At 50.8% G+C, this 11,597-nt stretch overlaps 6 protein-coding genes across 6 annotated transcripts; 3 read left to right on the plus strand and 3 right to left on the minus strand.

The window, feature by feature from the left end:
- Nucleotides 1–720: 720 nt before the first annotated feature.
- On the plus strand, nucleotides 721–2,440 carry SNOG_11282 (hypothetical protein; the record flags this gene model as incomplete). Its single annotated transcript, XM_001801474.1, has 7 exons — nucleotides 721–842; nucleotides 1,005–1,119; nucleotides 1,182–1,232; nucleotides 1,301–1,567; nucleotides 1,618–1,830; nucleotides 2,008–2,022; nucleotides 2,156–2,440. 7 exons carry the CDS (start codon nucleotides 721–723, stop codon nucleotides 2,438–2,440), a joined length of 1,068 nt encoding a protein of 355 aa, XP_001801526.1.
- A 714-nt stretch (nucleotides 2,441–3,154) lies between these two features.
- SNOG_11283 (hypothetical protein) lies at nucleotides 3,155–3,682 on the minus strand (the record flags this gene model as incomplete). The annotated part of the gene is made up of 1 exon (XM_001801475.1): nucleotides 3,155–3,682. One exon carries the CDS (start codon nucleotides 3,680–3,682, stop codon nucleotides 3,155–3,157), a length of 528 nt encoding a protein of 175 aa, XP_001801527.1.
- A 946-nt stretch (nucleotides 3,683–4,628) lies between these two features.
- SNOG_11284 (hypothetical protein) lies at nucleotides 4,629–5,002 on the minus strand (the record flags this gene model as incomplete). The annotated part of the gene is given in 2 exon segments (XM_001801476.1): nucleotides 4,629–4,713; nucleotides 4,731–5,002. The coding sequence occupies 2 exon segments, from the start codon at nucleotides 5,000–5,002 to the stop codon at nucleotides 4,629–4,631; spliced, it is 357 nt and encodes a 118-aa protein (XP_001801528.1).
- A 1,352-nt stretch (nucleotides 5,003–6,354) lies between these two features.
- On the plus strand, nucleotides 6,355–9,178 carry SNOG_11285 (hypothetical protein; the record flags this gene model as incomplete). Its single annotated transcript, XM_001801477.1, has 7 exons — nucleotides 6,355–6,375; nucleotides 6,429–6,515; nucleotides 6,641–7,024; nucleotides 7,076–7,400; nucleotides 7,449–7,863; nucleotides 7,912–8,803; nucleotides 8,858–9,178. The coding sequence occupies 7 exons, from the start codon at nucleotides 6,355–6,357 to the stop codon at nucleotides 9,176–9,178; spliced, it is 2,445 nt and encodes an 814-aa protein (XP_001801529.1).
- A 573-nt stretch (nucleotides 9,179–9,751) lies between these two features.
- On the plus strand, nucleotides 9,752–10,635 carry SNOG_11286 (hypothetical protein; the record flags this gene model as incomplete). Its single annotated transcript, XM_001801478.1, has 2 exons — nucleotides 9,752–10,162; nucleotides 10,210–10,635. The coding sequence occupies 2 exons, from the start codon at nucleotides 9,752–9,754 to the stop codon at nucleotides 10,561–10,563; spliced, it is 765 nt and encodes a 254-aa protein (XP_001801530.1). The 3' UTR covers nucleotides 10,564–10,635.
- Nucleotides 10,636–10,701: 66 nt separating this feature from the next.
- Nucleotides 10,702–11,007, minus strand: SNOG_11287 (hypothetical protein; the record flags this gene model as incomplete). Its single annotated transcript, XM_001801479.1, has 2 exons — nucleotides 10,702–10,911; nucleotides 10,939–11,007. The coding sequence occupies 2 exons, from the start codon at nucleotides 11,005–11,007 to the stop codon at nucleotides 10,702–10,704; spliced, it is 279 nt and encodes a 92-aa protein (XP_001801531.1).
- Nucleotides 11,008–11,597: the final 590 nt, after the last annotated feature.

Consider the following 11,597-nt stretch of genomic DNA (forward strand, 5'->3'; position numbering starts at 1 on the left):
GGTATATTGGACACGTAAATGTATTACCATTTTTATGAAATTCCAAGGCCAGAGCCTCACCGATACTGTTCGGGCTGCATCTGTGATTTAGGCAATAGCTATCAGTGATTTCGTCATTCGCATTTGTTGTGTTTAGAGCTTACCCAGTGATGACGACAGTTTTCCTGCTCTTCTCCATTTTTTGTAGCGCGACTGAATGGAAGTAAATTTAGAAGATTGTTAAAATTGCGACATGACGTCTGTTAGGTAGTTTATAAAGCATACATTCCCCCTATTAAGCGTGACACTGCATCAAACCGTTCTTAACTCGGGAAGACGGTTTCGGCGGTTGATCTAGCACAACTTGGGCCATCACCGAGAGTGAATCAATTTGTCATGTATTCTAATGCCCGAGATTCTTCATGATCTGGTATATTATATTGTGTGTCGGAGCTCCGTTGTCTTACAGAACACCCAATAGGTTGGTTCTCGTTCAGAGTTTAGAAAAAGGGTCGGGTACCGACCTTGTTCTCATTCAAATGAAGGGTCGGGTGCCGATCCGCTTCCATCGTCCGATAAGTTCGGCCGAGCCAGACTCGAATGACATCGACTTTCGGCACCTTCCAGCCCCTTGTCAATTGCAGCCGATAGATAAGAAAGCGCTTCATGTCGAAAGGTGCAATCATCCATGTCGACTTCACGACGTGTCAATAGATAGTTCAACGAAGGATAGCGAAAAAAATGAAATCCAACCTGCAACGGATACCATCAGAGCCCATAGTCCTGGAAGCGGGGTCCACTATCACTGATCCTTCCCAAAATTTGGTTACATGGGCGGATGATGCAGATCCGGAAAATCCGAGGTAATGGAATGCAATAATAGCTTTTATCCTCGCTGATCATTGTGCTAGGAACTGGACTCCGTTGAAAAAATGGCTTGCTCTGTCCACTGTTTCATTCCTTTCTTGTATAAGGTTGGAATAGATGTTCACACAGAAAAGGTGTCAACATGCTAAAGTTTCCAGTCCTTTAACTTCTTCAATGATTGCTCCGGCCACACCACTCATCAGCAGGGATTTGAACAACGATTCAGACACTTTCTCGGTGCTCGTGGTTACCTTCTTCATTCTTGGCTACGTGGTAAGCCCGCTAATATCACAACCAGCCTCTTCGCTTTAGAATACTTATGTGGTTGTGTACAGGTCGGATCACTTCTGTTTGGCCGCTTAAGTGAGATATATGGCCGCCGCCCTGTGAGCAATTTCTTCGTTCGCCCTGGACATTGAAGCCCGACTTGAGCTCGGTAGCTGACCCTTTGCAGATTCTCTTAATCTCCACTTTCATCTTCTCAATATGGCAGCTGGGTTGTGCACTGTCTACCAGTATAGAGATGCAAATGGCATTTCGTCTGTTCGCCGGCTTTGGTGGCTCTGGCTGCATCGCTATTGGTGGAGGCATCATAGCTGATGTTTTCGATCTCAAAGACCGTGGCTTGGCTGTCACAATATTCTCTGTAGGACCCTTGGTGGGTCCAATTCTGGGTCCCATTGTAGGTGCATACATTAGTCACGACCTGGGGTGGCGAGCGGTAAGTGTTCTTTTGGCTTGAATAACGCTTGACGTTGACCAATTGCTCAGATCTATTACTTCATGTTCATCACGTCCATGATAGCAGAGATATTCACCTTCATTGTGGTGAAGGAGTCCAACCCTCAGACTATACTCTCTCACAAACGCAATCAATTGCAGAAGCTGACTTCGACACCTCTCTTCCTCGAGAATGAGCTCTCTGCTATCCCTAGCAAATCGCCCATCTTTGACTTGCTCGTCTCAACATTTCTACCATGGAAGGTAAGCTTACATACACCGTACTTCTTATCAATCGCTAAACACCCTTAAAAAGTTGCTTTTCTTTTCGCCAGTAACTGCCTTACTGTGTGCATACATGGCATACGTGTATGGTTTGTTGTACTTACTTTTTACGACAATCTCGATTGTTTTTGTAGGAAATTACAGATGGTCGATCAGTACATCGAGTCTGGTGTACGTTTCTATTGGAGTGGGGTTTGCCATTGGTCTCGCAGCACACGGTGCGCTCTCAGCTAAGATGTTGAAGAGGTCTATGAAACTTAGCAATGACGTGTTTGAGCCAGAGATGAGGTTAGAACCTTGCAAGATCATGGGCCTCATGGTGCCTTTGTCTTTTTTCTGGTATGGTTGGGCGGCGGACAAGCAAGTGCACTGGGCCGTCCCAGTAGTGGGTCTTTTGCCTTTCGGTATCGGGCTGATAGGTGTCTTTCTGCCCATTCAGAACTACATGATCGAAGCATTTCCGGAAATATCAGCAAGTGCAACGGCTGTCTTGGCTTCTTCGAGGAACGTTGTTGGAACATTCCTACCGATCGTTGCGCCAAGCATGTGTGAGATGCCCATTCTTTTCGTCTATTTCCTGGCATCTTGATTGACATTGGGTAAGAGCTAACCATGAGAATAGATCGACGGATGGGAATCGGCTGGGGAAACACTCTGCTTGGCTTCCTTTCAATCATCGCACTTCCTTTTGCCTGGATTGTAGCAAGGTAAGAAGAGCTCGAGCCGGTTCTATAAATGTCATACTTTGACTAACGTAACGATTAAGGTATGGGAAGTCGCTCAGAACGAGATATCCAGTAAAATTGTAGTCAACGAACAGAGGTTCTTTTGGCATTTCCCTTAACCCAGATGTTGGAAATGAATGGCGGTACAGAGTCTGACACACCAACACCAACACGTGGTGATAGATGATCCTTCTCAGCAGATACTACAAAACCTAGAGTGCACGCACTGCCATTAAGCAACGCAACAGATGGACGTGCCGTTTAAAGGTAGCTGCGCACGATAGTCCGCATGCGCGTGTATCGTGGGGCTATTGTAGGGCGGGGCGAGCTGCGTCTGGGGAGTGTCCAAGCTTTTATCAGCAAGCCCTAGAAATTGAAACCTAAAGACTGCAGCGTTGCTTGCAGACCATGATCTTGGCTAGGAAGTTAAGTCTAACGGGCGGCAGTACTACTGTAGGTAGAGACATAGGATGCCTAATCTTAGCAAGGTTGGCTAGTTCTTTATTATAGAACTATTAGCCTAGTTAATAGTAAGCAATGTAAATTCATAACACTACTAGTAGCTAGTATTCTTAACTTTATACTTCAATAAAATCCCAGACAATTGCCTCCGAGTTCCAGTCCATAGTCTTAACTTGCTGCTTAATGCCGTGCTCTGACTCGTTTGCAAACACACCTAAGGGACGAAGGAAATCGTCGTGACACACTAGTAGAACGCATCCGCCTCCAGGGCGCATTCGTGGACATATGTATTCGTTCTTTCGGTGATGAGGAACGTGGCAAGCTAGCACTCCGTGTTCGTGATAACCCAGATATTGCGCAGAAGCTGGATCCTTGAACCCCATCCAACCTTTGTCCTCCACGCATCGCCATCTGAAAGTACCAAGCCCTCCTGGTTTGTCTAGGATAACCTCGCCGTCCAAGAATGTGATGACATGTCCGTTCGTTTGCGATCGGATGATAAAGGTGCGCCCGGGCCATGGAATGGAAGATTGTGCGGTCTCGCTGGCGTTTTTCGTGGTGTTTTCCGAAGTCGCAGAGGGCGTGCAGATATCCCACGTCTCAGACCCAACGATCGACGGGGCAGTGGGCTGCTCGTGCGCCATATTGAATTTCAAGCGGGCGTGATAATTTCGGCTGTTTGCGACGTGCTGGATATGGGGATGAAGGTCATCAAAATGAGGATCGAGGAAAGATGGTTCTGAATGATTGTCAACAACCGTTGCACAGCCGCGCAGTCGATGCAGTTAGAGCGGTCACACACTCGGGTGTGTCTAGTACATTCATTGGTGTTGCTGCGCACCCCGCAGAAGCTGAGCGTCCAGTCAGCGCACTTTGGCTGCAATCGTTTTAGCGCCGGCTTTGCGCTGACCATCGTAAGGATTCCGTGCAAGCGATGCCTGCGGGTGCATGACTGACTACTGGGTAACGATGGCTTATCTTTCACTGCTCGGAAGCCGTGCATCGTGTAAGATAATGACTACCTAGGCGTTATGCCGATGCCCGCTTCAACCTGACAATATGGATGAGCTTGGCTGCACACAATGTTGCCTAGTCTAAGCCTCGCAAGCACCCAGCTCGTCGCCAAAGTTGTTATTTATAGATGAAATTCAAATAAATTAGACTATAAGATGCGCATCACTAGTAAGAGCCGTGTGGATTGCTCAAAATTTGGGAAAATGGCCGTCAGGTCGCTCGTCAAGACTTCTTTTCGCCCCCTTCTTGTCATAAACGTCAGGAGAAAGATCCCGCGAAGCCTGCTTTGCGCCGAAATCTTTGAGGCCAGTCCTGGACTTCTGACGTCGGATCGATGGACGACGCAAAGGATTTGGATTGATTAAAGGTGAGTATGAGTAGCGGTGGTGGTCCGACGCGTGATGCGGATATTGGTGCTCGAGGACGACACGGACATTGAAATCAGGTGCCCAGCCGTGCCTCTCGTCACCGACACTCTCACTACGAGCCAGTCTGGTTGATCGAATGCCTCTTGTGGAGGATGTTACAGATTGCTGCGGGTGAGTGGGATTGGGCGCGACCTCGACGTCTTTGTTATCATCCCTCGTTCTTCCTCTTCTGTGTCTCCAGCCTCCAGTCATGTCTTGGTTCGCTCTTGTATCGTTCGTCGGATACAGAGTGCCTGGCATAATCACATACTCATCTAACGATCGAGGCAAGCTCGCGAAGTTGAACCCTCTTCCTGCCTGTTCGGGCAAGAAGCGTTGACCGATGTTGGCATTGAAGTCGAGAGTAAAGTCTTGCGTTGGCATGTACTTGGGCAGATTTGTGTACCATTGCGGATACGAGCCGAACCAGGACTCAATCTCGGCATCGACATTGACGCTCAAGTAGACATTCTTGACGCCGTCCGGTTTGTGCACAAGCAACACGAGATCGAATTCTCGCGGCAGACCGGATCGCTGCAACATGTTTTCCTCTAGCGTCCAGACTGCCATTGCATCCTCGACATCGTGTTCAGGCCCCAGAGGACTCCGTTTTGTCCGAATGGAGCCCTGCATACTCATCATATGGAAGACCTTGTACGATCCTCTCATACCACCAGACGGATTCAACGTGGCTGATACGGGCGCTTGCGATACGCCCAAGGAGCTCGAGAGACTGAAGTTCCACTGCAAGTTTTCCGGAGATACAGCACCGAACATCAATTTTGGTGCGTGCTGGAGAATGCGGGGATGTGATTTGGCGTGTCGATACCGATGATCTTTCGGTGATTCCGTCGGGTCATCGCCGTGGACGCACACTTCAATATCTGCGCTCTTGAAGCGATGCGACCTGGGGTCTTGTGGATGAAAGACGAAATGCACGGAAACAAAGAACACATTGTCCAGTGCACCCCCATGCAATATGCTCGAGTCGGAGAAATAGCCATGTTGTAGCCGATTGACGTGTGCCGAGATGTAGGCGTTTCCAGGCAGAGTTCGCTCGTACAAACACTTCTTGTGGATCTGGAGGCGCTTCTTTGGGGTGTTGATGTCTTTGCTCGGGACGCTGGAGGAGTGTCTCCGCTTTCGTGCTCGTACGGGCAGCTCTGTCGTTTGTCGTTGAGGTTCCGAATTCCCTTCTCGAAGCTGATGCAACAAGGAACTCATCGCAAGCGCTGCCTTGCTTCAACAACAGAAAGGTACGCTTCTTTCGTCTAGGAATGTGTCACTACGGAAACTCTACACGTGGAGCCTTTAATTGCGGCGCGTTTGTATCGACGAGTTGCCGGGATTGATTCATAGTAGGTGTAGGTGCGGTAGAAGACAATGTGGGCGTCATGAGCGGATGTGCGTAGAAAGACGAAAAGACACTGAAGATGATGGATTCAACTCGGGAGCATGAGACATGGTTGAGGCTTGCCATCTATCATGCCTCGTGAGCCATGGGAGGCGTGAACCGATGGCTCACGCGGCGTGTGATGGCCGGCCTGTGTGATTGCACGAAAGTTGCCATCGCTGGGTCTCGTGGGCAGATTACGTAGGACATGGCGGCCTTGCAGGCCAGGCGACGACATTGTTATCGCAGTCTGACGCTTCAAAGGGTTGATTTAAAAGGTCGCGTTGACGGTCCCGAGGATGAAGTGATGGATGCCGCGTCTTATCAGCGCGGCCTTATCGTGAAGCGAACCCCGAACCCCGCAATCACCCTAAAGAGGTGAAGTCTGGCTGACGGGGAGCTGCACTGTGGATTGCAGACACCTTGCGAAGACTGGCAAGCTTCTGACGGCAGTAATATTGCTGCCTAGGTATACTCTTCGTCTTGGCCACTTGACTATACGATGCAGTTGTGTCCCAAGGAGGTGTGTGTGCGACCATGCGTCTCCCCTGTGCCCCACACTAACCCAGCCGCCAGCTTGACAAGCTCGTCATCTCGCAGCTTGGCCTGCTTGCACAGCGTCGCCTGGCACGAGGCGTGAAGCTCAACCGCCCAGAAGCTGTTGTAAGTACCGCGACGTGTTTTCTACGGCTCTGCTAACAGGCTCCAGGCACTTATTGCGAACAACCTCCAAGAAGTACCGCCCCCAATAGCACGCGCCTTGCATCTCGCATCCTGAACGCGTACAGCTTATTCGCGATGGCAACCACACAGTCGCGGACCTCATGGCCATCGGCACCACCATGCTGGGGCGCCGCCATGTGCAGCCCTCAGTCGTCGCGTCGCTCTCCGAATTGATGGTCGAAGGCACCTTTCCAACAGGCACATACCTCGTCACCGTCCACAACCCCATCTGCAGCGATGATGGCGATCTCGAGAAGGCCCTCTACGGCTCGTTCCTGCCTATACCCTCGAACGACATGTTCCCGCTTCCCGAAGCGACCGTATACGATGCAACAAAGCAGCCTGGCGCTGTAGTGGCTGTGAAGGGAGAGGCCGGGACAATCAAGCTTAACCAAGGGCGCAAGAGGATCAGCCTGAAGGTCAAGAGCATGGGAGATAGACCGATTCAGGCACGTTCAGCACGTCACATGTGTGCGAGGTTATGCTGACCTTGCAATCAGGTCGGATCCCATTATCATTTCATCGAGACAAACCCGCAGCTGCAGTTTGACCGCATACGAGCGCATGGCTACCGACTTGATATCCCTGCTGGCACATCGGTACGCTTCGAACCGGGTGACACTAAGACTGTCACCCTTGTACAAATCAGCGGCAACCAGATCATCAAAGGTGGTAACAAGCTTGCATCTGGACACATCGAGGACATGGACATTGTAAACGGAATCGTCGAGAGAATTAGATCCGGAGGCTTCTTGCATGAGCCACAGCCGCTCGGGGACGCTGCACATATCGACTTTTGCACCATGGAGCGACAAGCTTACATCAGTATGTTCGGCCCGACTACTGGTGATCTTGTACGGCTAGGCGCTACAGATCTTTGGATCAAGGTGGAGAAGGACATGACCACGTACGGAGATGAGTGTTCATTCGGCGGTGGCAAGACTCTCAGAGAAGGTATGGGCCAGGCGGGAGGTCGTTCCGATGCCGAGTGCCTCGACACCGTCATCACAAATGCGCTCATCGTCGACTGGACTGGCATTTTCAAGGCTGATATCGGTATCAAGGACGGCCACATTGTCGGCATTGGAAAAGCGGGCAACCCAGACGTCATGGATGGTGTAGATCCGAACTTGGTCGTAGGATCTTGCACGGACGTGATTGCTAGCGAGGGAAGCATCGTGACGGCTGGTGGCTTTGACACGCATATTCACTTCATTTGCCCACAACAGGCGCAAGAAGCTATTGCTTCGGGTATAACCACCATGTTGGGTGGTGGAACTGGGCCGAGGTGCGTAGTTCACCTTGACGAAACACATTGATGCTGATACTGAAGCAGCACTGGTACCAACGCAACCACATGTACCCCGGGCAAAACGCACATCCGGCAGATGCTGCAAGCTATTGACGAGCTACCACTCAACTACGGAATCACTGGTAAAGGGAACGACTCCGAGTTGGGCCCTCTTCAGGAACAGGCCGAAGCCGGTGTTTGTGGTCTGAAGCTACACGAAGATTGGGGCACGACTCCAGCAGCTATCGATGCTTGCTTAACTGTATGCGACGAGTATGACATCCAAACCTTGATCCACACGGATACGCTCAACGAATCGGGCTTCGTCGAACAGACCATCGCGGCCTTCAAGAACCGTACAATCCACACCTACCACACCGAAGGCGCAGGTGGCGGCCACGCCCCCGACATCATTAGCGTCGTCGAGCTTGATAACGTACTTCCGTCGTCCACAAATCCTACCCGCCCATACACCCGCAACACCCTGGACGAGCATCTTGACATGTTAATGGTATGCCACCACCTTTCGCGCAACATCCCCGAAGACGTCGCGTTCGCCGAATCCCGTATCCGCGCCGAAACCATCGCCGCCGAAGACGTGCTCCACGACCTCGGCGCCATCTCCATGATGTCTTCCGACTCCCAAGCCATGGGTCGCTGCGGCGAAGTGATCCTGCGCACCTGGAACACAGCACACAAGAACAAAGTCCAACGCGGCACGCTCAAGGAAGACGAGGGCACCGACGCCGATAACTTCCGCGTCAAGCGCTACATTAGTAAATACACCATCAACGCCGCCATCACGCAAGGCATGGGCCATCTCATCGGCAGCGTCGAAGTGGGCAAACTCGCTGACCTCGTATTCTGGAAACCAGCAAATTTCGGCGTCAAGCCTAAGCTGGTGATCAAAAGCGGCTGGTGCAGTTATGCCCAAATGGTTCGTCTCCCCCAACCCATCTCTTTCTTTTTCCATCTATGCTAACACGATCAGGGCGATCCAAATGCATCCATCCCCACGGTTGAGCCCATCATCATGCGCCCCATGTTCGCTCCTCTCGTACCCTCATCCAGTGTAACTTTCGTGTCTAAAGCGTCCATCGACTCTGGCGTCATCGACTCTTACAAGCTGCGCAAGCGCGTCGAGCCTGTCAAGAACTGCCGCAACATCGGCAAGAGAGATATGAAGTTCAACGACACGCGGCCGAAAATGAAGGTCGACCCGGAGACGTATCGCGTTGAGGCGGATGGGGTGTGGTGCACGGCGGAGCCCGCGGAGACATTGCCCTTGACGCAGGAGTACTTTGTTTATTAGACGACTCTCGCCAATAGGCGCAATCTCGCGAGAATAAGCACAGCGGGGAGGTTGCGAAGCTACTTGAATACGTAGCCTCCTATAAGAAATGTTCATGGGTCCTCGTCTCTCATAGCGCCGGCTTTGCCTCTAACTGCACTCTGTGCACAACACTATGCAGATAGTTTCGGAATTCTTTACATGCTAGATAGACTCTTTTGCAAATGCAGTTAGGCGCAAAGGAGCCTAAGCATAGATACTATAAGTCTGCGATATTCAGTAAGACATTTCTAAAAATACACGCGAGGAACAAGAAGCATATACATCTCGTGCTTAAACGTCGGTGAGCATCAATTGCCGCAGTTTGTATTGAGCAAACTGTATTTATGAGAGCAGATCGACGATCTAGTACACGAAAGCCGTGGAAGCCGACCTCGGTGAGGACGATGGAGACAGCGGTGCGATGACGAAGGATGGCTGCAGTCATGCGGCGTGGGCGCGGCGTTCACTCTTGGCACAGGAATAAATCGAAGGGGAGACAGTGTCATCTTTCTGTATAGCTACATTGCAGCAACCTCTGTAACCTCTTCCCCAATGTCGAAGCCGACAATTGTCTGTGTTCCTGGTGCATGGCACACCCCAGAAATATACGCCAAAGTTCTTGACATCTTGAGCGGCCATGGATACCCAACACTGGCTCTTGCCTTGCCTTCCGCTGGCGCATCGCCCCCTCATGCGGACTTCAATGGCGACGTCAAAGGGATTCGCGAATGTCTCACCGAGCTTGTCGAAGAGGGGAAGGATGTCGTACTGGTCATGCACTCGTACACTGGCATGCCCGGGGCTCAAGCGCCAGCTGGACTTGGCAAGAAGGAGCGTCAAGCGGCGAATCTAAAGGGAGGTGTCATCAGACTCGTCTTTATCATGGCGTTCGCAATGCCCGAAGGCTTTACGCCCACCGCTGGAGGTGCGCAGTATCCTGAATGGATGAAGATGGACCCAGACGTATGTACCCGCGAACACAAAGTCTAGCATTTGCTGACGCTCCCCAGAACGGTATCGTTACGGTACAGCCCGGTGACGCCAAACGGGTCTTCTACAACGACTTTTCCCCCGAGGAGGCTGAGACTTGGGCCCTCAAACTCATTCATCAGAGCATCGGAGTGTACACCAGTACGACGTCTTGGGCAGCCTGGCGTCATATCCCTTCGACCTACGTGATTGGAACGGAAGATAAGACGTCGTTCACTCCTGAGCTTGTCGAATACATGATCAACACCGCAAAGCGCATCGAGCCTAGCGCATTCGACGTGATAGAAAAGTGCGACGCTGGACATTGCCTTATGATCAGCCGTCCAGAATGGTTAGCAGACGTTCTAAGGCGCGCAGGAGAAGAATTCGCGTAGCTCTTTGCAAAGAATTCTTGTGTACATTGTTAAACCTAGACTCGCGATATCATTCGTAGTAATTTACATGGAGACTATGATGCCACGTGCGATGAATGATTAATGAAGACTGCCGATGGCGCTTGGAGCACTGCAAAATTAACTATTAGAGCGATTCGATTGCCGATGTAGGGTTTCGGATCTTCTACCTGTAGTAGCAACGCCAAGTGCAGTTGTAAGGGCGCCCTCGATGGATAGGCGTCTGTATTCGCCGACGGCATATATCTGAAATGTGTTGACGGCAACACTGTCGAAGGAGTTCATTAAGGCGATAAAGAGCAGAGTCATCCAGCTCAGGACCATGCCCTTCTGCGAGAACATTTTTATCATGCTCACTTCGGAAGTGACACACTCGTCCTCGGTGGGATGTTGGTGGACAGTCACGTTCTTTTCATCCTCATCCATTATGGTGGTGGTATTTTGGAAATCCGTGGAGGGCATGGTCAATTAGTGATGTGTACCGTGAGCGATGCGCTTGCTCGTTACCAGATGGGGACACACACGACTAGAGGCAGCAGAACTCGAGTACGTGGACAAGATATATGTCAACTCTAGCACTTTTTTATCAGCTAATGATTCCCAAGCCCGCCTTCGTGTAGGTAGGTTGCATATATCAGTTGACTTTCGCACATAGATACGCGAGGCGCCACAAACCCCGAGGACAAGAGAACTTCATAATAATGCTGAAAGCTCAGCTCATATCTAGCCTACTGTACTTCAGTGCTTTCTATCCTATGTGCGAACTAGCGATATCTGCATGCATTCGAGCATCTGTGCGCGATAAGATAATGCGGGGTCGCGAGAGAGACAGTCAGAGAGCTAGAGCAACAGCTTCGGATGTAATAATATTGAAACTGAAGAATGTTTCCGAACATAGTCGGCCAATCGCGTGGCTACTTGACTAGGTCAATGTACTACCGGAAGCCGAAACAAACCCAAACTCATCAACCTAATCTCGTAGCTCTATCATGACTGACCCTGTAGGGTGCGCCTGT

Source organism: Parastagonospora nodorum (assembly GCF_000146915.1).
Source record: "Parastagonospora nodorum SN15 chromosome Unknown scaffold_19, whole genome shotgun sequence".
Lineage (NCBI taxonomy): Eukaryota > Fungi > Ascomycota > Dothideomycetes > Pleosporales > Phaeosphaeriaceae > Parastagonospora > Parastagonospora nodorum.